Genomic DNA, 24897 nt, shown 5'->3' with positions numbered 1-24897 from the left:
TCTCAGCATGTTAAATACTGAGATTGCTTCTGCAGTGTTAAATGCCTGCCGTGTAATTTTCTGACTGTCCCTTACATGACACATTTGCTGTTCAACAGATCAGTACAAACTGGGTGACACTCCTGTGTCTGCTAGAGCTGAGAATGCCACTTCTCCTACTGGTTTGGTATCACACCTGCCCACTGGGAAAAACTGGACTATATTCAAATGTCATCTCAATGAGCATCCAGCGTACAGAATCTGGCAAGTGAGTGATAGGCAGGCAACACTGAAAGCAAAGATCAGCCATAGCTGGGGAGTGCCTGCAGTAATTCAGTGAGCACAGACAGTGCACAGCCACCTTCACTGCTTCGGGTCAGCTGAAAGGCAAGGGAGAAAGCTTCACCCAGGAATTGGGAAAGGCCTGTATCTCATTATAACCAGGTAGACTACAGTGTATTAGTGATAGCTAAGTATTTGATTTTAATTTATAAGCAAGTCAGAATATACTTAATTAGAATTACAGGAACATACTACTATCCTGTAAAAAATGAGCCCAAGAAAGGGGGAGGGAAAAGCATCAAGAAGGCACAAGAAAATAATGCATGTGGTAATGGATGAGAGGGGATGCTGGGTCCTAAGACTATAAGGGCTCCACCAACTGGATCCAGTTTTTCAAGTCAGATGGGAAATAGGGATTTCAGTGCAAGATAAAGGTAAGCAGTTTTCCCTTGTTTATGGCAGTCTGTGATTTCAACTCAGACATTTATTTTGTGGTCATTTGGCTGCTGCTTGATCAGGTACCTCCATTACTAAAATGCATTAATATGTCAAATGCACTAATGCATAATTCAGCAGTTGGCAGATACCATAAAAAGGAACTAACTTGGTAGCAAAGTCCAATATTATTGAGTGTGCAGGTTTAAAATTAGATGTTTAATTGCAAATTCAAACCCTTAAATAAATGCCATAATTCTTCTGCAGTGTTGAGAACTTCAAAAGCATCAGATTAGTCACTTAAAAAAAAAAGGGGCTTTGTTGTTAGTACATGAGACACATCCCGTCTCGTGTCACTGGTACAAGTCAGCCGGTATAAAAGCAGGTGTGAGCTTGAATCAGTGTATCCAGTTTTGCTTTTTAAAGTAGCTTAAAAACTGCAGAGGAAAATTTGTACTGGCAACCTGCATTTAAAAAAGCTACGATGTAACAACTCCTCTCCAGTGATGCTAGGGTTTGGCATTCTCCAGCATTTCTCCTGAGTGGTTAACTCAGCAACACAATTAAAAATGTGTATACACCTACTTCACAATAAAAGAAGTCTCACTGCAGCAGAACTGACAGGAAGAAAACCCGGAGGCTCATCTATAAAAACAGGTTCACAGGAAAAAAAAAAAAAATTGGCACATTTGCCTGAAGCTTCTCCTATCCTTCATCCAAGAGCTGCTTCCTGCGACCATCAGCACTGCAGGATTTATATGGAGTTGCTACTGGCGCAGATGAAAATGATGGCAGATGGATACTAGAAGAGTTGTGCATTTGCAGCATGAATTGCCTCCTGTATGCAAAGCCACCTAAACATGGACAGGATCCAGCAAGGAGAAAGCAAGACATCTTGCCTTTTCTTCCCAGCAAAGGAGATTTATGATCAGAAGACAGAGACACCGTTCTAAACTATTGCACATCATTATTTCATTTATAAATCACAAGTTAGGAGCTACCTCAACAGCAGCACAAGCAGCCTATCAATGTCTCTGCATCCATCCTTTTCTCCCTTGGCTACCTATCAGGATGGTGGTGCTGGTGTGGTTTTTAAGGAGGAAAAAAAAGAGGGAGAAAAGGAGAATTCTGCTTCTACTGTTCCTGTAAAACCTCTCCAGGACAGTCAGTCATAAGAACAGGCAGATTTAATTGTATTATTTCCAGGGGTTTTTTTTATTATTTTACATATTTATTGTTTTATTTGCAGATTATTTACAGATACAGAATTTCTTTTACTTATTCATTTATTTCCAGCTCTGGCTCAAGAGAGTCAATGTTTTCACTGCACTTAAAAAATATCTTTAAATCAGAATTTTTGTGCTCTCATACACCATCCATGAAGTGACACACAACAATTCCGCCTTCTGCCACTAGAGCGAGCACAATCATTGCTTTTTTCTTTAGAAAAGGGGCGCTTTGCCCAGCAGTAACATTAGGGCAATTTCCATACAATGCAACCCCTTCAAATCGAAAGGGAACGCTCAAAATCATGTAACACACAAATCTTTCACAAGGGTAATTCTAAGTTAGAGTGTCTGCCCAAAGCAATTTAAAAGGGTTCACTTCCAAACTGGGACAATAATATAGGTTTATCCACAAACTAGTCAAAATCAGAATACTTAATGTATTTTACTAAAAAAAAATTGTTTAAGAAAAAAATAAGGCAAAAGCCTACAATTACTGGATAAATCAGATCAATCCAGACTGAAATACAAAATGTAAAAACCTTGTTTCTGCTGCAGTCAGAGAAAAGGTGATAAACATGGTTTTAAAATGGAAAGATTCAAACTTAAAATATTTCTATTAACACTGAGAAAATATGCAAAGATGAGGAAATTAAAAAAAAAAAAATCCAGCTACATTTTTTAGAGACATCAGAACTTTGTTTAAGAGTCTTTGAAATGTCAAGGGCCACATGAATGTACTCTGCAATAATCTAATCAATACATTGTTTTACTCTACTGCTTCTCTTTCCCAGTCTGAAACACTTTTTTTTGACACCAAACATTACAAGGAACTGACATCAGCCACTCACTACTGTCCCCTCCTCATTACCAAGCACACTACACATCACTTTTCCTCCATAAGCACTCTATGGCATCAGCAGTTGGGAGCATTTGTCTTGCCAAGAGCTCCACAGTGGAGGAAAGCTTTGTGATTCACCTGGAACATCTTCCAGAGAGACAGATGCACAGAAGAGAAGTTGGGCTCTAGGTACACGCAGGAAAAAAATCCTTTGCATGGTTTTGCAGGTTATACACCAAATAAAGGAAAAGACTGTGCTTTTGCTGAGATTTTTCAAGGCTTTGCCTTGCTAGGAAAAAAAAAAAATCCACAGTGCTCGCAGAAGCATGTCAGTGGTCATAATGGACATACCAATTTTATAATTTATACAGTACAACACTTAGCATCAAACTTAAGTAGCAGCTACAAGTCTCAAGTCTCTCCCAGCTTTGAAAACACTTCTGCCTAATGAAAACCCAAAATTCAGTCTCTTCTACTTTCACAGAATTTCTAAAAATTGTCTGAATACCTGTTTAATTACTTTCAAGCGACCATTTTCAGTGCTGCATCTTCCCACAAGTCTTCAAAATGTCTGTCATGCCCTTGGTTCTGTGGCAGCACCAGCACACACCCCTCACTACAGGTTAAATGGGCTTGAAAGAGTGGCAATACTGACCATCACTTCAGAGAATCACCCCCCCAGAGTTGTTGTTTAGGATAGATTTCCTAAGAAAGAAAACTGCTGGAAGCAGCACGTGCCAAAATATGCTCCAGAAGTATGTCGTCATTAAAGATTGAACTCTCTTACCCCAGAGTTTAGTCCAAATCCTGTGACATGTCAGAAAACCTCCTGACCCGGGATTGAAATGGGTCAAAGCCTTCTGGCAGAACTTAATTCAACAGGGAACACACCTATTCCGGAATGAGACTTCAGACAAAGCCCTTCAAGGGCTGACAGACCTCTGCTGCCTTTCCCACAGCTCTACAAAGCAAGGAAGCCTCCCACACCTACCCCAAACCCCCCGGAAAGAGTCCAGGAGCTCCTCTGCCTAAAAAAGAGGGGACCAGACCTCCTCATGTGTGAGCCAGCGAAGAAGGGGCAGTCCTGGTGTTCAGATCGTGATGCTCATTATCCAGACCAGCCATGCAGTGAGGATGTACTGAACCGGCCATGGCATGTGTAAATAAGGGTATCAGCTTGCACTTCCAAAAGGAGTCACACCGGGAGGCAGAGCCAGCATGCAGGAGTGCCCAAGAAACAATAAAGTCTCACTGGGAAGAGTGGAGAGAGGGAAGCAGCTAGGGACTAGCATGCAACTGAGAAACTTATTTTTCTGATCATAACAGGCACTGCAATACTGCAGAGTTGCCCAGGCATAAAGACGCCAGCACCTGGGCAAAGCGTAGCAGCACACCCAATTTCATGTCTCCTTAGTAATCTATGACCCATTAAAAAGGAGTAAATCACAAAGGTACTCCTTCTCTACTTCAGTCCATGTGTGAGGAGTCTTCTGTGATATGGTGCTCTGGCTCACTGCGTCTGGCATCCCAGAAAAATAACTCAGGGGTGGGAGCCAGTAAGGAAATCGTGCTGTCCATCCCAGCAGCATATTACAGGTTGCTTCACCTGAGAAATATGCATGGAATGTGTGAGACCAGGGCTAACACCAGTAACACAGAACTAAAGGAAGTAGCTTAAGTTAAAAAAGCAAGAGATGTTTTCTGGAAAACACAGACGTACCACATCAAAATTGTGAAATCACTACAGCAGATTCCATACAGTTTCTCAGGAAGTTCTGTTAATGGCTAGAGGCAGAGTAGTGGATATTCAGAAGGTAAACAAGAAATAAGACTTTGTTCAGGCTGTAAATTTTGTTCATGTCATCAAAAATGTTACAACGGAAGATGAGAAACTCTTAGGAAAAAATAAAGGTAATAAAAACCTCTACCAAAGAGAACATATCACAGTGCTTTATGAATTGGTGGTGTACCCACACACTGAGTATGTTCTGCTTATTCCTCCCTTCCATTTACAAAATGATTCAGTTGGATTATTCAAGGCACAGAGAACAGCTCCTACAAGAAAAGACTGTTAAAGCTGGAAAAAAAAGACAGGTCCAATTTTCTGTTGAAGACTGAAGGAGGATATTACAGAAGTCTGCAGAATGTCAGGTGGCATAAAGAGGGGAGCGAGGAGTAGATTAGGACTTGCAACACAAGAAGCGTCCTCCTAAATTATCACACAAAAAGATAAAAACCAAACAAAATGAAATGGTTTTTAAAAACAAAATAAAATCAAAAAGAAGAAAAAAACCCCCAGTACATAACCAAATCACAGAATGCTATAGGAAACAACACAGACACTCTGGGTCAGCCCTGTCTGTATATATTATATACATACATGATAGTCAGAATGCAATCTTCAGCACTGTAAATTCCTAAATGTGCAGTTTGCCTGAAGTTAGAAAACCATAACAGAGGGAGAAAAGCTTGCAGTATGTGCTCCTTCTTACACTCTTCCCTATGTTTTCAGTATCAGCGACTATTAGAGACTGAATACTGGGCTAAACAGACCACTGCCCAGATCCATTACAACCACCATTACTAACTTCTGGTTTTAACTTGCCTTCCTTTCCTGCAGAAAACCCTGGGAACCAAGGACTGGAAGATGCAAAATTGTTAATATAATAGGATGAGATGATTACATGCCATACCAATACGTCATTTGTTTCTATAGAAGAATTACAAGAAATAATCTCAAGCAACTGTGAAGAATCTGCCTTGAATTATATCATCATGGAATTTATCTTCTCAGTAGAGTGGAGGTTGATCATTAACAGGGCATTAAAATGTGTACAAAGCATATAGATTGGTCCTTGTCCCAGGGCACTTTCCACATTAAATGCTTTAGAGTTTGAGGGCTGCATTCAGGAGCACAGTACTGCTTACCCATGCCTGTAAATTCTAACTCAGTCTTGTGTTTTGCCTGGGGATCCACACTTCCAGGGTCATTTATATAGGTTACTGTACACTATGCATATATTAACTTGGTATCACAGGGCTACCCATCATATTGTCTACCAAGAGGCAGCAGAAGACAGCCTTGTCTGTGCCCATAATGTTCTATAGTCTGAAAGAAGTACGTTGATGCAGAATACAGTGAGATGGGCAGGCAGGAGAAAGACCTGCAAGCTCAGAGCTGCTGCGGCTGACTGGGACCACACTGGTTACTGCTATCAGCGGCTCCATCAGGGCCACAGTGCAATGTAAAAACAAAGAGGAGTGGTACAAAACGCTACTGAAGACAAACAGCCTGTCCTGGGCAGTACTCGCCTCTCTGGAAGGGCACCCGCTGACACAGTGCAAGGCAACGACCTCCACAGTGCTCAATCTCCAAAGGTCGACAAGAGCGTCTAAACACCAAGGCGAGGAGACTGCCTGGCCTCTTATCTAACAATCAGGAGGGATGCGACTGAAAGGAATGCTGCTGCCGCTCCCTTTTCCTTCCACTTCAGCAAGGCCTGGCTGCGGCAGGGGTTTCTCCCACCACCTAGAATTTCCTAGAGAGAAACACCTCGATATCGTGCGGCAATGCTTGTTGATTCCAAATTCACTGCCTCCTCCCAGCCCTGTCAGGAAACTGTAAAGTGGTACTGCTACAGCAAACACTGCAGTACCATGGAGCTGGGAATTGCTCACTGGAATTCCTGCTACACTTTGCCTTCAGCAGCAGAGAAAGGAGCATGTAAAGTAACAGCATATTAGAATCAAACACAAAATAATCTGCCTTTTCAGTTACTTTCTGAGCAGATTTTCACTTAGACATGCCTTCAAGTATGAATTTTAAAGCAGACAATTACAAAGCAAAATACTCACACAGAGACACAAATGGCATAGGATACATATTTCTTTGTCTCCTAGTGGCTGCTTTTGTGCAGCCGCTAGAGGTGATGGCTTTTTGAGGGAAAAACTTGAAGATTCAGTACAAACACCTTCAGATTTAAAACTAGCAATTAAATTCCATATTCCATTAATTTTTTCTTTACAAAAGCCTGCTTATAAATCAAGACTGGTGAAACTAAAATGTTGAATGATTTTTTATTTCACCTTCAAATATTAATATATTTCGAAGTTCTGACTAGAAACTGTAACTGGTTTCTTTGAGAATTAACACTCAGGTTAGTCCTCTGAAAAGTCCTGTCCCCGTACAGGCAGTAGAGAAGTAAAAATAAATCCTATGTGACCTGCATGAGATGAAGGGGCAATTTACTGAGCTGATTTGTGAGGAGATCTATCATTGCACTCATACAATGCCATATAATTTAATTGATTTAAATTTTGGATTTTCATACTATAAAATTATGTGTAGATTTGAGAACTCACATTAGTCAGGAACGTCAACTACTTGGTGGAAGGACTTAAAAGAGCTTGCAGTGCTTCTTTGAGGCAATTTAAATGAAAAAAAAAAAGGAAAACCACATTGGCAGGCTTTTTGAACTCTTGTTTTGAGACTTGAAGCTGAGATTTGGACAACGGAAGAAGTTTCCTCACATTCACCAAGAATGTCAGCTGATGATGAATTTCCTATCTCTTCTCAAGACAGAAAGGGCTTCCAGAGTGCAGCTGCAGTTTAACTCTGGGACAAGGTCTGCCCCCATCCAGCTCAGGAGCTTGGGTGGGGCAGACAAAAAGCTTAACATATTCCTTTTCCTTTACACAGATGTAGTGACTGGTTCACAAACAGGAGTTTTCCTGAGAAAGACCACGGCTTCAAGCCAAGTAGTAGAGGCATATTTCTGGAGGTGAAGACCACAGTATAGCCCTTGAGTTCTGAATATTATTTCTCCTTTATAAAGCACATAAACAAAATGAATGTGCAGGCTTAACCCGCTGCATTCACTGAATACAATGTTTGTTTCTTGCTTTTGGGAAGTGCATTGTGAGGAAATTATTGTCCTTGTACAGAAAAACTAGGAAAAAAAATGCAGTAATCTCCAACTGTCTGTGATCTCATTTTACTTTTTATTTTATTATTTGAACTGGAAAAGGGCAGAAGTAGATTCTGAGTTCAAAAGATACAGGGCCACTTGTGTCTGTCTGAATGTGTCTTCCTCAATGTGGCTATTTACTATTTTTTTTTTTTATTACTATAACTACTACTGTTTCTTAATGGAGCATGATGGCAGGAAGGATTTGTTATCTTGTTCTAATAAAATCATATGTGAAAAGTCTTCATCAACCTTGATACTGCCTCTTCTATCTACATACAAACTTTTCCTTTGAAAGAAGTTTTGCAGCACTCTTTCCTCCTTCCTCCCATCCTCCCTGAAGGGATATAGTTCCCGAGGGTAGAATAACACCAGCTTCTCAATAAATGGCAATGATTTCTGTAAGTTACTCTCAACATTTGGTGCATGTGTGCATGTGAAATACACACATCTGCAAAAAAAAGTCATTTTGCCATCGTTTGTACATTAATAAGGTGAACTATTTCAAAAAGAGAATTCCTAACAATGGTTACTTATGAATTATGACTGATTATTTTTGTAGTTCACTTTGTTTAAATGGTGTCTATGTTCTTCAAGAGAACAATGCTGTATACAGCTGCTTTATTAATAATGTCACTGGCTCTTTGTTGCTATTTTTACATCTCCATCTTCCTGTTAGGCCATGTAAATAGAGCTGCCTATAATTAGTGGGTACACAGCATTGTTTCACAAGTCTTAGCTGCTACATTAAAATAGGAAGCTTATTACTTCTTCGGGAATAACTTTTATTTTGCCCTATAGTTAAGATACAAAGTCATAAAGTGAGATATGATGCAGTGGAAAATTCAAAGGGAGTATCTGCTATGAAAATCTACTGCTGCCTTCTGCATCCATTTAAACAGGAGGAAACCTGTAACTGCTCACTCAAAAAAAACTTTAGAATGAAAGTATCTTTTAATTTCCACAGCTGAAAACCACAAAAATTGATTTTGTACAATAGAGAATTTTTTCTTGCTGTGAGGCAGAATCTTCTAGCCATCAAAAGTTGAAACAGTTCCCCTTGCCTAACAAACAGAAGAGAAAATAAGATGATAAAGATATGAGAAAAGAAGTCTGCATTCAGATCTGTTGTTGTCTGCCTATTTAGAAACTTACTGTACCTCTTGACTACTTCTATATTGAGTCCCAGGTATAATAATCCAATCCTACCTACTTTTTAGGTAAAGATTAAGGATTTTACAAAGACTGATCCACGTGTTGTAGAAGCACCTCAATGAAAAAAAATCTTTTTCCTTCTCTGGCAAAATTGCTTTCTTTCCTGAATACACTTTGCATTAACAAAGCAGAAGAACTGCATGCCTATAAATATTTAACACTGCATATGCTGTTCTGGAGGCATTTGTGTTCAGAGACTTCACTGTCAGAAAGGACCATTTTGGCCATGTTGCCAATGGTATAAAGATTTCAACTTACAACATGCATTTTGGAAAGAGGTGACACCTTGGCATAGACATTGCAATGATAAAATTCATCTTGTCTCTAAAAAAGCTGCCATAATGTCTACTGCTCCCATTGCTGAAAAACTCCAGCCCCACTTCTCATCTGAATTTTTCTGAAGTCAGTTTCCAGTCATGTCGTTTTCCAAAACGTCCATCTGTCACCAATATATCAAAGACAACTTTGAACTAAGCCATATTCAAAATTGTTGACAAGACACAACTGAACAAGAGATAATCACAAATACGAACACTGTGTCTGGCGACAAGCTACACTGGGTTTTCTAATTCTGCTTTATCTTTCTCTTTATTCTTTTTACGGTAGTTAGTAGTAGAGAGAATTTACTTTGAAGGAATCAAGAACAAATCCAGAATAAAGTTTTCAGTAGAGGCCTATAAGATTTGTTACCACTGTTTCACAATTAATGCTTTGCAGAGATGTTTAGGGTACTAAGGCAACTTAAGGATGAAGAATTATATGCAAGTGAAAATATTAATGTCAAATGAAAAAAATTAATTGGGCAAACAAGTAAAACAACTCTACAGATCAGTCATGCTTTTACAGAACTCCTTTCTCTCAAGATCCATAACTTTATTTTCAGGGTTCTGAAGAAAAAGGTTCACAAGCCTGAAGGACTTCCCACAGCCTGTCTGCTCTCCATAATAAATACTCAAGCAGTGCATGCAGGACAAAAGAACAAAGTAAAAAGGTCTGTGGGATACCTGACACTCGAAATTCAAACTACCAAAGTCATAAATTAAGTATATATGCCCATGTATGAGGCAGGGTATAATGTTCTCCAACTGCTTCAATGGGTCTTATGTAAACAAAGAACAGAACAATTTGTGACAAATGTCAGCTTTCTAGTGCAAGAAAAAAGTCTCCAATCAAGGGGAAAAAAAACCACCCTCAACCCATTGGCTTATCCAGATTTAAATATGGGAGCAGAAATTGTTTAATGTCCCTCAGGTGTTTGCTCTGCTTTTGTGCCAGAGGTTGCTGCCCTGCAAGGGTGACTGCAGACAAAGCTGCTCCTCAATTAGTGTACTCTAATCTCAATGTATTTGAGGCAAACAAATCACTGGCTTGTGGTACCACCATAGGCTAGAATGTGAACTGCAGTGAACAGCAAGGCATGGAGACCTTGTCAGCTGTCTCCATTTAAGAGCTATCAGCCTGAAACCACAACTTCTGTATTTGCCTCCTGTAATCCATAAACACAGAAATGCCAAGAGCTGCTGCTCTCACTGCGTGCACTCATGCTTCACGGTCCCCACAATACAGCTAATATATTTTGCGTTCTCAAGCATTTTTGATCCCATTTCTCCTCTAAATCTGATTTTCCAATACAGCTCACAGATGTCAGAAAGCTACAAACTACAGGGATTACTATGGATTAGTGAATCTCACATGCGTGAAAGTGTTCAGAGCAATTACACCTCTTAGTGGAAAGGTATTTCCCATACATTCTCCTTCTAGCTCCTCTGTCAGCGTAGCATTTTCCTCTGGGAGACAAGCATGTTGTTAGACCAAAAGCTGGTACAACCCCCAGACATATCTAGTAAAGTGTGCCCACAGTCCTTGCCCAGGTTTGTCCTAAATTTCAGGGAAATCTCCTCAGCACAACATCAAACTATTGGACTGAGATAGCACTGCTTGCTCTCCATCCCATCCAACCTCCGCTCATCCCCTGCGCTACAGGAGCTGAGTGAGCAGACCAGGACACCAGCTCTGTCCCAGGGCACAGTCTCATGCACAGACTAAGCTGTGAGAAGGGAGGACAAGGCTACCACAGCAGCGACCACTGGCTGATGAGAAAGGCAGATAAATGGAGGGCAGTCACCTTGTCAGACTCCACCACCAAATTTGCTACAGTTTACGAGTCAACCGCCTCTGCAGCGCTCAGGTCACAGCTCATCACGGCTGAGGTGAGGGGAACTGTGGCTGGGTCAGCTGCTGGGTCAGTGCAGGCAGCTGGCAGTACCAATCTCCAAAAATGCAGCAACTGGCTTTGTCAAAGGCTGTCTGCATCTGAGCTGCAGTTTATGAGCAGCAAGTGATGCAGCACACATGCCAAGGTTATGAGGAGGAGACCTCTAGGTAAGGTAGCAATAGCCAAGTTGCTGAGGGGGTACAGGCTGAGTGAGGGTGTGCTCTGCACTTGCTTTGGGGGAAAAACATACTAAATATCTTTTCACACAAGCTTTTTGAATGAAAAACCTTCATATCACTATGCAAGCTTACAGCTTTCCCTTCCCACCCCAATGGTTCTTCTGAAAAACCCAAGCCTTTTCCTGTAGTGTTGTTTATATTCTACCATCCCAATATACACAACCAACTAAACTGTATTTACTTAGCTAACTTCCACACCTTTTCCCTTTTCTATTTCCTCAGATTTGGATAACAGCTTTCTTCTGCTCAATATTTTCTTCCCTAGACTGACAATAGTGCAGATACAATAAAGAGGTGTTACCAGCCTTTTGTTCAAGTGCTCTTTGTTGAGTATTTCAGCTATTTACTGCCCCCTCAGAAGTTCCTGTTTTCCCACTGAGGGGGGAAGGGAAAGCCTGTATAATGACATGGCAGCTTTTTGTTCAAAAAGTCTGTGTGCAGTCAGAGATACTTAGCACATTTTCCCTGCAAAACCTGATATTATTAGTTTCAAATCAAAATAGGAAAATTCTTTAAATAACTAAAAAAAAAAAAGTATCCATATTTATAATGTGACTAAAAAAGTAGTACTTTACAGATACCCCTTTCTTCAAGCTATGAATTATTGCTATATCAAAATGCCCACATCCACAAGACTGAAAACTCAGCCCACTATGACGAAACGTGCACAAACACATGTGCATATAATGTAACCTCCTACTGCCAACAATATTACAGGTCTTAGCACATAAAACCAAGAAACCAAAAAGGAATTAGGGCACTGAAAGACATCACAAGCTGGGAGCTTTTCTAGTTCACACGAAGGGAAAAGGAAGAACACAACATGCATAGCAATTTGTCTTTGATACAGGAAAAGGCATATATCGTTTGATAATCCAGTGATAAGGCAGGACAGCTATGGGACAAACCCATTTGTTGTACTGAATAAACACATTTAGATTGATATTTGTGATGCTGAGCTGTTTTGACACATAGGATTTAATAGAATCACAATGTGGACATAAAAAAATGACCGGTGTTTCATTACAAAATAAACTCTCTCCTGATACTGTGGGATATTTGACTATAGGAAGCTTTAAAGAAATACGTAAATTAAGACAATTCAGTTATAAAAGAGCATGTCCAAGCAATGGATCTGAACAGCTACCCCTTTCATCATCTATCAGCTACACTGTTCAAGCCAGAGAAACTGTGCACATGAAACAGCTAGCATGACAGTGCTTTTAGGAATTTTTTGGGTAATCTTGTTACTTAAAAGTGCCTTTTATTTTCCCAAAGTCAATTTTAGCACAACACAAAAGGTCAACACAAAAATGGTAAAAACAGTTAATAAGGCTCCTCCTAATCCAAATCTAATCTTACAGTAAATGCTCCATGCAGGGATATTGGAGAGGAAAGGTCTTAAGGGAGGTGATCTCTTTAATCAGACTAATCCATGGCCTTGGCAGAAGAAACCAGTGGGGAAAGTTTCTGGGCATACCCTTTTCCTCAGTGCTGAACGGAAGCAACAACAGAGCCGCCCTTTACCCAATGCTAACAAGTGGGTAGGAAACGACTGTCGGAAAGGAGCTGCTGGTCTTTAAGAGTCTGACAAACAATGTCAGTGCTGATTAGAGCACACAGACTTCACGGTAGGTTGGCTTTCATGTTCTTTTCATTTCATGTGCAGATACGTCGGGATGACCAAAGCCAATGGGAAATTCTCAACAGGTTTTAATAGCATCAAGAACTGATTCATTATAAACTTCTCTTCATAACAATATTGTTTGTGTACATTAGATCTTAATCTGATTTTGTTCCCATCAACTCCTCCTATCTGCACCAGTTCTCAGGGTCTTCTTGCTCGTGTACATTGTCTATGTAACACATGTAATCTACAAAAACAGCAACCAGCATAGTCAAAATTAAGTGTTCTTTTTAAATTCACTTCTCCACCATCTTTTTTTAACTGAGACCTAAATTGAAGGGGCATTTAGAAATGAAGGTCAGTTTTTAGAGTGAAAATTACTTCAGGCATAGTTGGGGTGGGTTGGGGTTTTTTGGGGGGTGGGGGATTTTTTGTTTGGTTTCTGGTTTTTTTCCCCTGAGATTAGCATTCTACCATACAGCTTAATAAGAAAGTGAAAATTAGATGTAACCAAGCCTAGAGAATTTCTTCTCATTTATCATGGTGTACTCAGTTTAATTTTAACTTGAGCTGGTAAAACACTTTACAAGAGACCCCATCTCACCTTTAACACATTATCTTGACTTGCTTACTTCAGGCAAACATTTGCTAGATAGTTGTCTGTTAACTGCATAAAGAGAACGTCAAGTTCTTTGTACAAGCGTCTGGTCACGTTTCATGACGGCCAAAGTCTAGGAAGAAATCCCCAGTTTGAAAAAACTGCTTGGAAGCCTCATTCTCCTGACTAAGATTCCTACCATTTTTGCTGGGAAGTTAAACAGAGAAAATCCTTTCAATATACCAAATGAAACAATGAAATTGTACCTAGTAACATATAAGCTGTTTATCACTGTTCCACTCATGGCTTCCACTCAAGTTTCACCATTCAATTACAGTTCCATAGGTCTGTATCATATGTTCAAGTTTAGTTTTATGCATCTTTACATGGATATTTCATATTTCAAACAGAAAACACACCACAAGAGGAGTCATCTCTTCAAGCAGATCATTACTTTCCTCTTGCACACTGCCTTTTAAGTCCCACCAATATAAGAATGTACTCAAAAGAGTGAAATAAGGATTGCGGTTTTTCCAAAACGAAATATAGTAGTTTCCCAATGACAACTCTCTTTCTGTCAAGTGTGAATTTTATTTGGCATCCAAGCTCATTCCCATGCATTAGGAGAAATAAAAAGAACACTGATTAATGTATTGATTTCTACTGCTCTGTATCTTAGTAACAGCACGGGGAAAGGGAAATATTTTCATCTTGGAGGTCAACTGGCAACCCACAATAACTGTTGTGACTGTACTGCACAGTCCAATGAACATGGCTTATGCACATAGAGAGGCTTTGAAACATCAATCAGAAATTCCAACTGAGATCTTGCTTTTCCATGCATCCTGAATCTCTTCTATTGAAGAGCTTTTCAGCCTTTTTCTAAAAATCTTTCCTTAAGGTGATCATAAGATTGTGGTAGATCTCAAAATATCCAGCTCTGTCCAGCTTGTTTTATGCCTTTTGTTTTAAAAATATTTAAACATTAAAAACATTCTGGAAGAATGTAAGAACTAAACATGTCACAATATTCACCAACAACCTCCTAAATCACTGTATCACTACAAGTATTTCTAATACTGTTCTAAAAGACTGGTATTTTTCATAGTTTTGTCCACCTACAGCTTTATGAAACCATTAAAGATGGTTATGTCAAAATGAGCAGAGCCTGTTCTTTCAGTTGCCCAACACCTCCTCTCTTAAAACAACATTTTGCCAACTTCTTAGTGTAGGAGCTGCATTTTCTATGTTGATTTTCTGGGTCAAGTCTGAAGAAGAGCAGATGAAAATCATGCAAAGCAGGCCTTCGGCAAGTTGCCCTGAGCTGCTGGACAAGAGGGCTTGAAGAAATGAGGCCGGGAGACAACAAAACCAAACTCACCACAGAAGAGAGATGGAAAATTAGGACTTGGGACAGAGGCAGAAGGGTGGATGAGAGAGAGACAAACATGCTGAAATACTTGCAGCTAAGTATGCAACACTTCCAGAAACGAGTTCTTCACACATCTTAATTCTATCCTTAGTTAAGAATACATTATGGTATAGTCTGTAATTACCTGACCACATACTTTACCCTTCTCCACACCACCACTGGCATGCAGCAACAGAAGGGAAAGCCTCCTTAAGAACGAATGCTTTCCCTTATTTTGCCTTCTGCCTGTTTACTTCTGTGGCCTGCAGACTTGCAACTCAGCTTTGCATCTGCTTGGGCTCTTTAAAAACAGTGTGTTATCTGTATTGTCCCACAAGTTGACCAATAAACTATTAAACACATCTCTGTGAGATAGAATAGTGTGGTATCCCAGTTTTAGATGGTGCACTAAAATGAAGATCAAAAGCCAATGCTCACCAAATTTCTGGAAAACTCTTTTCCAACAGCATTTAATATTGCACTGGGTTTTGCATCTTTAGAACATAGCTCTGACTTTCAGACACACCTGAGAATAATTTTTTCTGCAACTCAGACCCAAAGCTGGGGATTCAGAAAACAAGGAGTAGAGTGAACACAATGAAATGTAGGGCTTACTTGCCTCGTCTAGCATTCCACAGGAACATTGTGGTGCAAGCAGAAGATAAAATCAAATTTTCCAAGGAAGCAATTAGCCAGGAGACCATCCTCTCCCTTTGAATAATCCCTTTCCTTACTCACAACATGACTTCCTCCAATGCTGTGTGCACAATATCCCAGTCACGCCTAGAAAAACTCTTCTGTGCAATGACCATGAGGGAAGTTTCTTGATAAAAATAACATGATCAAGCAGGTTTTGACTGGATTCCAGTACCTGCACACAATTCAATATCAAACCAACACTGCCAGGGTAAAACTAATTTTGACGCTTCTTAATTTCAAAGACCTTAATAACATAATAATGTTTTTTAATTGTTTATTAAGTGCCTATACACATGTCAGCTCTTTGAAACAGCACACAGGGTTACTGGTAGCAATGTACCTCACAGTTTACAAATTAAACTACAACTAAATCAGTGCTGACATTTTTTGGTGGTTTTTTCCCCACTAAGGATTGAATTATAGCACCACTCTTCTCAGCATGTATCACAGTTGTGTCCTGAACCTGTAAAGGACAACTGTGCATTTGTTTATGCCTTCCAACCTACAGCAGTAGTAACAGGCATCCACCACAGACTCACCTTCTCCTCACCTGATCCTTGTCAGTCTGCCCTACAGTGGCAGTCTCTGGCTGGGCACAACCAAAGCTGATGTTATCAGCTGAAGTGTAATTTTAAAGACACATTGTAGAGGTTTTTCTTTTGCTAAAAGGCTTTTTTTTTTAACCTGTTCCCCTGTCCCCCTGTGCTGAATTCTTGCCTGCAACACTCTATCTCCATTTTTAAGTTTCACCTACAGCTCCTCATACTTGTCTCAAAACTGTGCTGCCCCATTCAGCTATTACCTGCTATAGGAGCTGAAGCCTTTGGAATAGCATTATTGTTGAAAGTAGAGAACATATGCTAAAATATATATTAAAGGGACTCTCTCTTGTGAACATTATATACACATACAGGAAAAAAGATAAAGGAAAAAAAAAGAAAGAAAAAAAAGGGAGCCTGATAGCAGCTGTATAACTTCGAGGCTAAATAAATGATCTGTGCAGAAACAGTGTCACTTTGAATATATTTAAATTCAGGCCTGGACACAGCAGTCACATTTAAAGTGGATGGATGATACAAGCTGTTCTTATTTTCGGGTATGAAGCAGAGGTTCTTGACAGATTTCCTTTCAAGCTGTGCACATTAGGCTAACACTTAAACACAAGAAGCAATTACCAGGATATGATCAGAGAAACTGCTTTTCCCACATGGCCTCTTTCCAGGGTCCTACTCTGGATGTTCCCAATTTATTTGTTCTTCCTAACTAGATTAGGATATATCCAGAGACTGACACCTTACTGATTATTACCATGCTTACTTAGTTCATCTCAGTTCTACAAAATCTGATTTAGGACATCTTAAATCAGACCAGAAACATTGTGGCTGGCCAGAACAAACTGCTCAGACAACGTATCTCTAACAATACCAATTTGTTGAAACTAGTTTTGTTTTGCTCTGAAGATTTTTCTCTCAGCAAACCTGTGGTTGCATCAGTGTCATCTGCACACCCATACCTTGCAAAAGGGTCAGTGTAAACACTCAATATTGTGCTCTAGCTTGGCAAAAATGCAGTCACGCCCAGGACTGATCCAAGCCTGTGCAGTGAAGAGCTCTGGCAAAGCCAGGGTACAGTATAAATGAGTGTAGAACCAAGAGCTCAGCCTCTTTAAGTTTATTAACATAAGCCTAACACCAAACTTTGCTTGGACCAGACCCAGCTGCCACTGAAAGCAGTGACTTGATTCTTTCCTTACTCAGACCCTCCTTCACTGGAGTTTTAAGAGCCATATACCTGATCTGGTCCTTTCAGAGGCAGGTGAATTAGTGCCAGCAGCTTCCATGGGAACTGGCTCAGGCCACAGGAACAGAACTACCTTGCCAAAGGCCTGATGGATGCTAAAATGTATTTGCTATTTGACCCTAGGAAAAAAAAAGGGGGGGGGGGGGCTAGGTCCTCTCTGCAAGGACACGCTTACAGCTGTTTTTCTGGAATTCAAAGGGGAAAAAGCGTGGAAATACCACACAATACAACATGTACTTTATCCAAAATAAAATGAAGCTAAAACCCATATATATATATATATATATAAAGTATGTGTGTATATGCATGTATATATATATATGTATGCATATTTATATACATGACCATTATAAACTAAATATATGGCACTGTTATTCCCAGCAGAGAGCAGGAAAGAACAGTAGCCTGAACGAGAAGGCAATCAACAAACAAGAACAACACATCATCATTCCCTCCACACTTCCCATTCTGAAGGGTTCAGAGTCCCCAAGAGAATTTTTCTGTGGTTTTGGGAATCCAATTTTTAAGAACCTTTGAGCCACCACTGCTCCAACCGTGCCTGTTGGTGCTACATAGGCGGTTCAGAGCACAGAACAGAGCAGACACATCAGCAGGCTCCCCAGGTACACAGGAGTGTTCCCATCCAAAGGGCAGGGAGTAAAAGGCATCCGCTTTTGCTGGAGAAGCAGCATTTTGTTAACAAACTCAGAAACCTGGGGGCCATTAATGATTTTGCAAGAATCCTGCGTGACCCTCAGACAACTTCCTTCTGTGTTCTTTTCCCACTTGCATTCTTACTACACTGCCAACAAATACACCTGTTCATCATACACTGCATGGAAAACAGAAAACATGGGTGTTTTAGATAGGCATACACTACTTCAAGACCCTCTAATCTGAGGTCTTAACAGTGTATAATAAATAATTTCAAACAGAAAGCAGGAATGCCAGTGCAGAAAAAGAGAATATAACACAGTGGGAGGAAAAAAGTTCCAACTGAACAACAAACCAACAACCACAAAGAAAAGGGACACAGACAAATCCAGGACCTGAATTAATTTTAGGGCAAAATGCACCATCATCAGGTATCTGGCAATACCACTGTCTTCACAAGCAACTCAGTTCCCATAGTACTATTACCCAGGGATGTGGGATTCCTGGGGCACAGCTGGAAAAAGGCAATTTTCAGGGATGCAGTCACAGTTTCTCTGCAACTATATAATCAACCTTTCTCCTCAGACCATGATGGTTTTAGCCTCAGCATTTACCCTCATGACTCACACCCAGCCACAGCACCATGCTAAAGATAAGCACCTAGGAAGCTCGGCCTATTCCATTAGGAATAATGGGAGGACTGCACATTTCACTATCATACAGACACAGGGTGAGGCCCAAAAAGATTATTTAAAATTAGGTTTGTGCGCATAAGAATTTTTGCAGGTACCAAAAAAAAAAAAAATTTCTAGAGTTGGGGAGGGGGAGGGAGAAGGATTTATATCATATTCACTATCCACCCAAGAACAAAGGTGATGTTTAAGTATGACTTTAAAGCATTTTTCTCATGAAGAGATAATGACATTTCCTATATGTTCTATGCTAACTCTGACGTATTGAGAATATTTTGCATTTTTGACCTTCGGTAAAATATCTTCATTCAGTTTAAGAGGCATTTTCACCCTCCTACTGCGTCAGCCCTTCTATCATCTCTTGGAGCACGTTCAGAAGGTTCTGTTTTCTTGTGTCCCCCAAACAGTTCTCTCTTCCCAAGCAAACACCCTGATCTTGTCCAGGAAACCAAAGCCCTTAAAGGAAACAGAACTTCAAATAACTATAGGATCCTAAAGGAAGATGGAAATCATATAGATGTGTGTATTCACTTCACTAAGGACAGTTAAAGGTTAGGAGTGGAACAACAGCACCTAAAAATGGCAGAACTGAAACCTGACTTCAGCGAGAGTTTTGTCTGATCAAGAGCAAAGGAGAGAGCTGAGACTTTACATTGTGTGTTTTCTTATTCATGCATAGGAACATGAAGCTGCTGGATGAAGTGACTGACTAGTCACTACAGAACTTGTATTTTTTCCATTCAGTAATTCAAAGTGAATAATTTTAAGGTTGTGCTTGTGTACATCTCCTCTAGGCAAAGCACTTGTTTAACACATCAGGAGGTAGCTCAGTGTTGTCAACTTCTTGCAAGCAGACATGCTATGACTGGAGGAAAAATCACATTATAAGAAAAAAAAAAATCTCTACTGTTCCTGAAAGAAGAGAAAATCTTGCTGCTACTCAGGTGAGGAAAGGGGCTCTGTGGAACTCCCTCCATGCTTCTGAGGGCTATTCCAAGAAACGAGAGGGCAGGAGGAAGATGGTATCTATACACAAAACTTTCAACTGAAAAAAAAAAAAAAAAAAAAACGAAAAAGCTAAATGCAAGAAGAGTTTTAAGTAAAATTTTTGTCTTTTAGTTTTTCCATAGTAGATCATCCCCCCTGTATTACTTCTATTTTTCTTAACATTTATGTGATTTTATTGCTGACTTAATTCAACCCTTGAATATCTGTAGATGAGTTTGATGCATCTTTCAGGAAAAAGATGAAAAGCCTATTGAACAAACACTTGCACACATCCAGTTGTTCTGGTTTTGACAGCCTCAATATCTTAGATCTGGCATAACTTTCAATATCTGTTTAATATTGTCAGGCTCACCAGTCTACTAGAATAAAAAAATTCAACAGTATTTCCTTTATGAATTAAACTTTCAAAGGTCTCACATTTTAAAAAGAATAATGAAACATTGATCAAAATTATTTTTATTGTCCAGAAACATAAATTTGAACTGCAAATTTATGTGGTGCTAATAAAGTAAATAACTTTCTATCAGGCTTCTATTTCAAGTATCTATTTTATTCTGGGCATTTAAAAGAATAATGTGCATAGAACAGCATAAAGAAATGCAACTGTAATTATAATTTACTAAAATTTACACCATCACAAGACCTCACATGCAGCAGCAGCATAACAGCCTTCTTTCCACACTATGTAAGTATTTGTTTTTGTTAAGGTCAAATAGCCATCACAAGCCTCAAAAACACAAGTTTTACAAGAGACTGCATCTAGCAACACACTGGTGTGAAGCAACAATCTGAAGAGATCAATGTCATCCTGCTAGAAAGTAAATATTTTTATAACTACATCCATGGCAACCACAAAACTCTCCACTTCCCAAAGTGATCCATAGTGCTTGACTTGAGAAGTTGATTTAAAGCTCTGAGAAGGTATCAGTAGCCATCATTTTTCTTGGCCATAAAAGTCCCAGGAAGATAAACGTAGCTTTTCTGGGCCATCATTTTACAGAAAAGAAACACTCAAAAGATATCTCTAGAAATCACTATACTTGCTCATTTTGAAACGGTAAATCCTCCAGGGGGACTGGTGGTGCTACACTGTAGGAATCAGTATCAATTATTTTATATGATGTATTTTTACTTCAGTGTCAACCCAGACAATTGACATCTCATTTTCTCATCTAAAGACCTTCCGTAACACCACTTATATCTTCTATACTACTTTTCACCAATGGACCTGTGTGCCTTACAAAGATTAGCACACATATTCCATGAATGAGACATTCTGAGAAGTTAGAGAGATGCAGATAAATTAATTTGCAATAGTCAATGGCCAACTAAGGCCAGTAAATCCAAATTTCCAGAGTAAGAAGCCCCTGCACTGTCCAGCAAGCACCACTACTTCTGTATATAAATGCTTTGGATAAGCTTCCGTGCACCAAAATTGCATTTTATGCCAGTTTCCAAAGGCCTCCCCAAAACCCAGTGGAATTTTCTATTTTGCTTTTTCCACTGAAATAAACTGACCCCAGTTCTTTCCAAGTGAGAGGCAGGAAACCTTGCACCTGCTCTGGTCACAGAGGCAGACGTCAAAGGCAACGGAAATCTGTCAGCACCAGGTAATTTAGCCAACACTTCAGGCTGTATTTCTGAGTTCATTCATTCTAGATGTGTGCAGTGCTAGACCAAAAGGCATTACAGAATTAAGCTGAACCAGGTCTGAGTACATAACTCTATTACTGCTGAATATGCACAGTCAGCCTCATCCCACATTTACACAGGCTCTAAAGCAGCTACAAAGGGACATATAATACCTGATCCATCATAAAACCTGTCTTTCTAAAGCTAACTCTTTTTGAACAAATTTGAAACAGCAGACTGAGTTAATAGCAGACCAGTGCTTTGCAGCACTACAAAGAATCCCTTAGTAGGAACTGTTAAGCTGAATTTACTGTGCCATTAAACCACAGTCTCAGTGCAGATGTAGGCTGGTTACCAGCACACATGGAAATCCACACAGCAGTCAATTCGTCTTCACAGTATGCAAATTAGGGAAGTGGGAACAAAACCTGATCAAGATCCTTCATTTAAGGGGTTGGAATATTTAATTTATGTGGTAACTTTCTGCTTTTCCATTCTCTTTGGTCAAAGAATAACACAGATTTGCCCTTTGTCTACACAGAGAAGAGAGCTCCAGTTTCAGAGACAGGAGACACAGACTGAACCCCTCTTGCACATCGCTGACTGACAGCAGCAAAAATCAAATATTTATGCAGCCCCACAGTGCAAACTCTCAGAGCATTTAGCACCATTGTTTAACACCCCTAGCTCAGCTTTAACATGGACATGGGATCTGGCAAATGAGTAGCTGTACCGATAGCAGATATTACTAAAAACAGGCCTCTTCCCTGTCCATGTCACAGGTGTCCCAGAGAAGGGACACCAGAAGCAAAGGGATGCTCCTACCACAGCAGCTGTGCTTCAGAACTCAGTGCTTAGACTGGAAAAGATCTACCATTCTGCAAGCTCCTGATACTGAATTACATGCTGGTCTTATTTACAGGTTTCTAAATCTTTAGCAGAAGGACTGTGCTATGAGCTGGGGGATCAGTTCTGAGGGTCAGAAATATCCTGAAGGGTCAGTTTGTGCACACAAGGCACAGCAATTGGAACAGGCTGGTTTAGGGTACACAACTCCGATACCGCTGAATATGCACAGCAAATTTTGAAAGAGAGATCTTGGGATCTCTAGTCATGCTCTGTTAAAGCACATTTTCTCTCAGAGAAAAAAAAAGAACATACTAAACTGGTGGAAAACGTTTGACCAAAACCCAATGCCAAATATATATATATATATATATATATATATATATATATATATATATATATATACACTCACTATTTGATTTCAGTAACTGGGGTTCTTTCAGCTAATTCAATATCAAGGTCTTAACTGATATATTTTTCTTCAATTTCAGAGAAGAACAGCTACTCTAGCTGCTTTAAAATAAGGGGAGTTAAGAACTAGAAGTATTTCCTTAAAGGCACTATCTATCAATACTCTGCTTCTGTAGGACCTGCCCTACTGCTTTCAGCTTCATATCAGCACTGTACTCTGTTCTCCCAAATACACCATCACAAACCAGTAAAAGTTGATCTACATTAGAGACTTCTGTCAGCGCCTTCGAGTTGGCCAGGAACTGCTCATCTTCACATTTTATAATTACTCCAGGAGCTAGGAACGGCTGAGAGGAAACAAAATCCCCCCCTAAAAAGCATCACCACTGCTTAGAAAGGTAAGCTGCACAACAACACCTGCCAACACAAACTAAAAAGTACACTTCCAACAAAGTAAGCAAGAGCCTGTCCGTGCCCTGTGGCCATGTAGCTCAATTGAGTATAGCTGATCCAGTATTCACAGCCAGGATGAATACGACATTCCAGCAGGGGTTGGGAAAAGCCTTGGGCACCTTTGTAACAATCTACAGTGGGATCACCCTTCAGATAAAGTACAAGAAAAGTACATAACTCTGTTGCAATTACTAACTGAAAAAGAGTGGAAAAGAAAGCAGCTATTCTTTCAACAACTTGTTTATTCACAGATCTACCACAGCTTTGACAGTGAAGCATCTCCTGTAACAGCCGAAACAAGCCTACAATCACCTATCTACTAAAGATCGACAGAATTCCCAAGGACAGTGGCACACAAGGTACCAGCTGGTAGGAGGCTCTGACTTCACAGCCTCATCACTGTTTGCCTGCACAGCAATCTGGCATCTTAATGTGCATCCTAGCTGTTCCTGCCAGAGGTCCTACATCACACATCAGCCTGAAGCTTTGCTTGGTTATTTTAACTTTGAAGTCAGCAAAACCAACAGCCATTCCACTGCTCTGGTGAAGCACAATGTTTTCAAGCCTTGAAAATGAATGTGGTCAGATAACTCAATCCTTCAAGCTTCAGCACAACAAAAACTTCACACAGGAAACTCAGAAAGTTAGTTGGGGCAGCCAGCTCTTTTAGATCCTTAATTGTTAATAGTGTAGATGAGTGGAATTAAACACATCATTTTTAAGAGAATATGCTGAGTATCTGTTGCTCAACACACCGAGGACACACAGGCCTGCAGAGGGATCCCCGCGTTGTGCTGTTCACCACCTACCACTAAGGCAAGTGACCGAATTCAGCACTGCCTGGCCCTGTGCACGTTCGTTTACACCTTATAGACTATCTGCAAAACCCAAAATCACTACCAAACCCGAACGGTGTCAATTCACCTCCCACTCCGCACAGGTGGATCTAAGCATTAAGAGCATAAGGAAAGGTTTTTTATTGACCTAGGAAACAAAGATAAGTTGTTTAATTAACTCTCACATCGTGACTATTTGTGAGCTATGAAAGTGCAAAGCATACACAACCAATGTGCTACAGAAGAGTCTCCAAAACTCAGTTCCCGGTCTGCCAAACTCGTCTTTCCGCTACGGGATGTGATGATACCGCAGATGCTACGGGAGGCTGAACAGACCGCGTGTGCCCTACGCTACTTTTCCAGTTGTCGATAGTTTCCAGGCGGGAGTTTTGTGCCCCCGCCGTGGAGCCGCCCTTGCCTCCCTGGGCTCGTCCTTTCCCCGCACTTCACCTGCACTGAGGGGGAACACCCCAATCCCTCACCCCAGAGGTGGCCGTGTGCCCGGCCGAGGCTCCCCCGTCCCTCCGCGCCCCCCGCCCCGAGTCACTTACGATCTCGGTCACCATGAGGAGCCCGGGCACGGTGCGCAGGAACTCCCTGTCGTAGGCGAGAGTGCTGGAGCTGGCCGACAGGTTGGCGGTGAAGGAGCTGCTGGTGGTGGTGACGGTATGCGAGCGCGGGCGCGGCGGCTGCTCCTGAGGCGGCACGGGCGGCTCCATGGCCGGCGCGCCGGGGCTGCCGCCGGACGGCCGGCGGGAAGGCACCGCCGCTCGCCGCTTTGTGTGGCCCCGGCGCCGCGGGCACCCCCGCCTGGGCGCGGGGGAGGAGGAG

General features: G+C 40.7%; 1 protein-coding gene across 2 annotated transcripts in view; it reads right to left on the bottom strand.

The window, feature by feature from the left end:
* The window catches only part of CMTM8 (CKLF like MARVEL transmembrane domain containing 8), a 35382-nt gene extending 10485 nt beyond the window's left edge, over nucleotides 1-24897 (bottom strand). Inside the window, exon 1 of one of the 2 annotated variants that reach the window (XM_069007384.1) lies at nucleotides 24618-24897. In XM_069007384.1, the coding sequence (XP_068863485.1) occupies nucleotides 24618-24785 (168 nt within the window). In that variant the 5' untranslated portion in view covers nucleotides 24786-24897. The remainder of the gene's footprint in view (nucleotides 1-24617) is intronic. The other variant, XM_069007383.1, reaches the window with a different exon arrangement.

Source organism: Aphelocoma coerulescens, chromosome 2 (assembly GCF_041296385.1).
Source record: "Aphelocoma coerulescens isolate FSJ_1873_10779 chromosome 2, UR_Acoe_1.0, whole genome shotgun sequence".
Lineage (NCBI taxonomy): Eukaryota > Metazoa > Chordata > Aves > Passeriformes > Corvidae > Aphelocoma > Aphelocoma coerulescens.
This window is presented reverse-complemented; position numbering and strand designations above follow the sequence as displayed.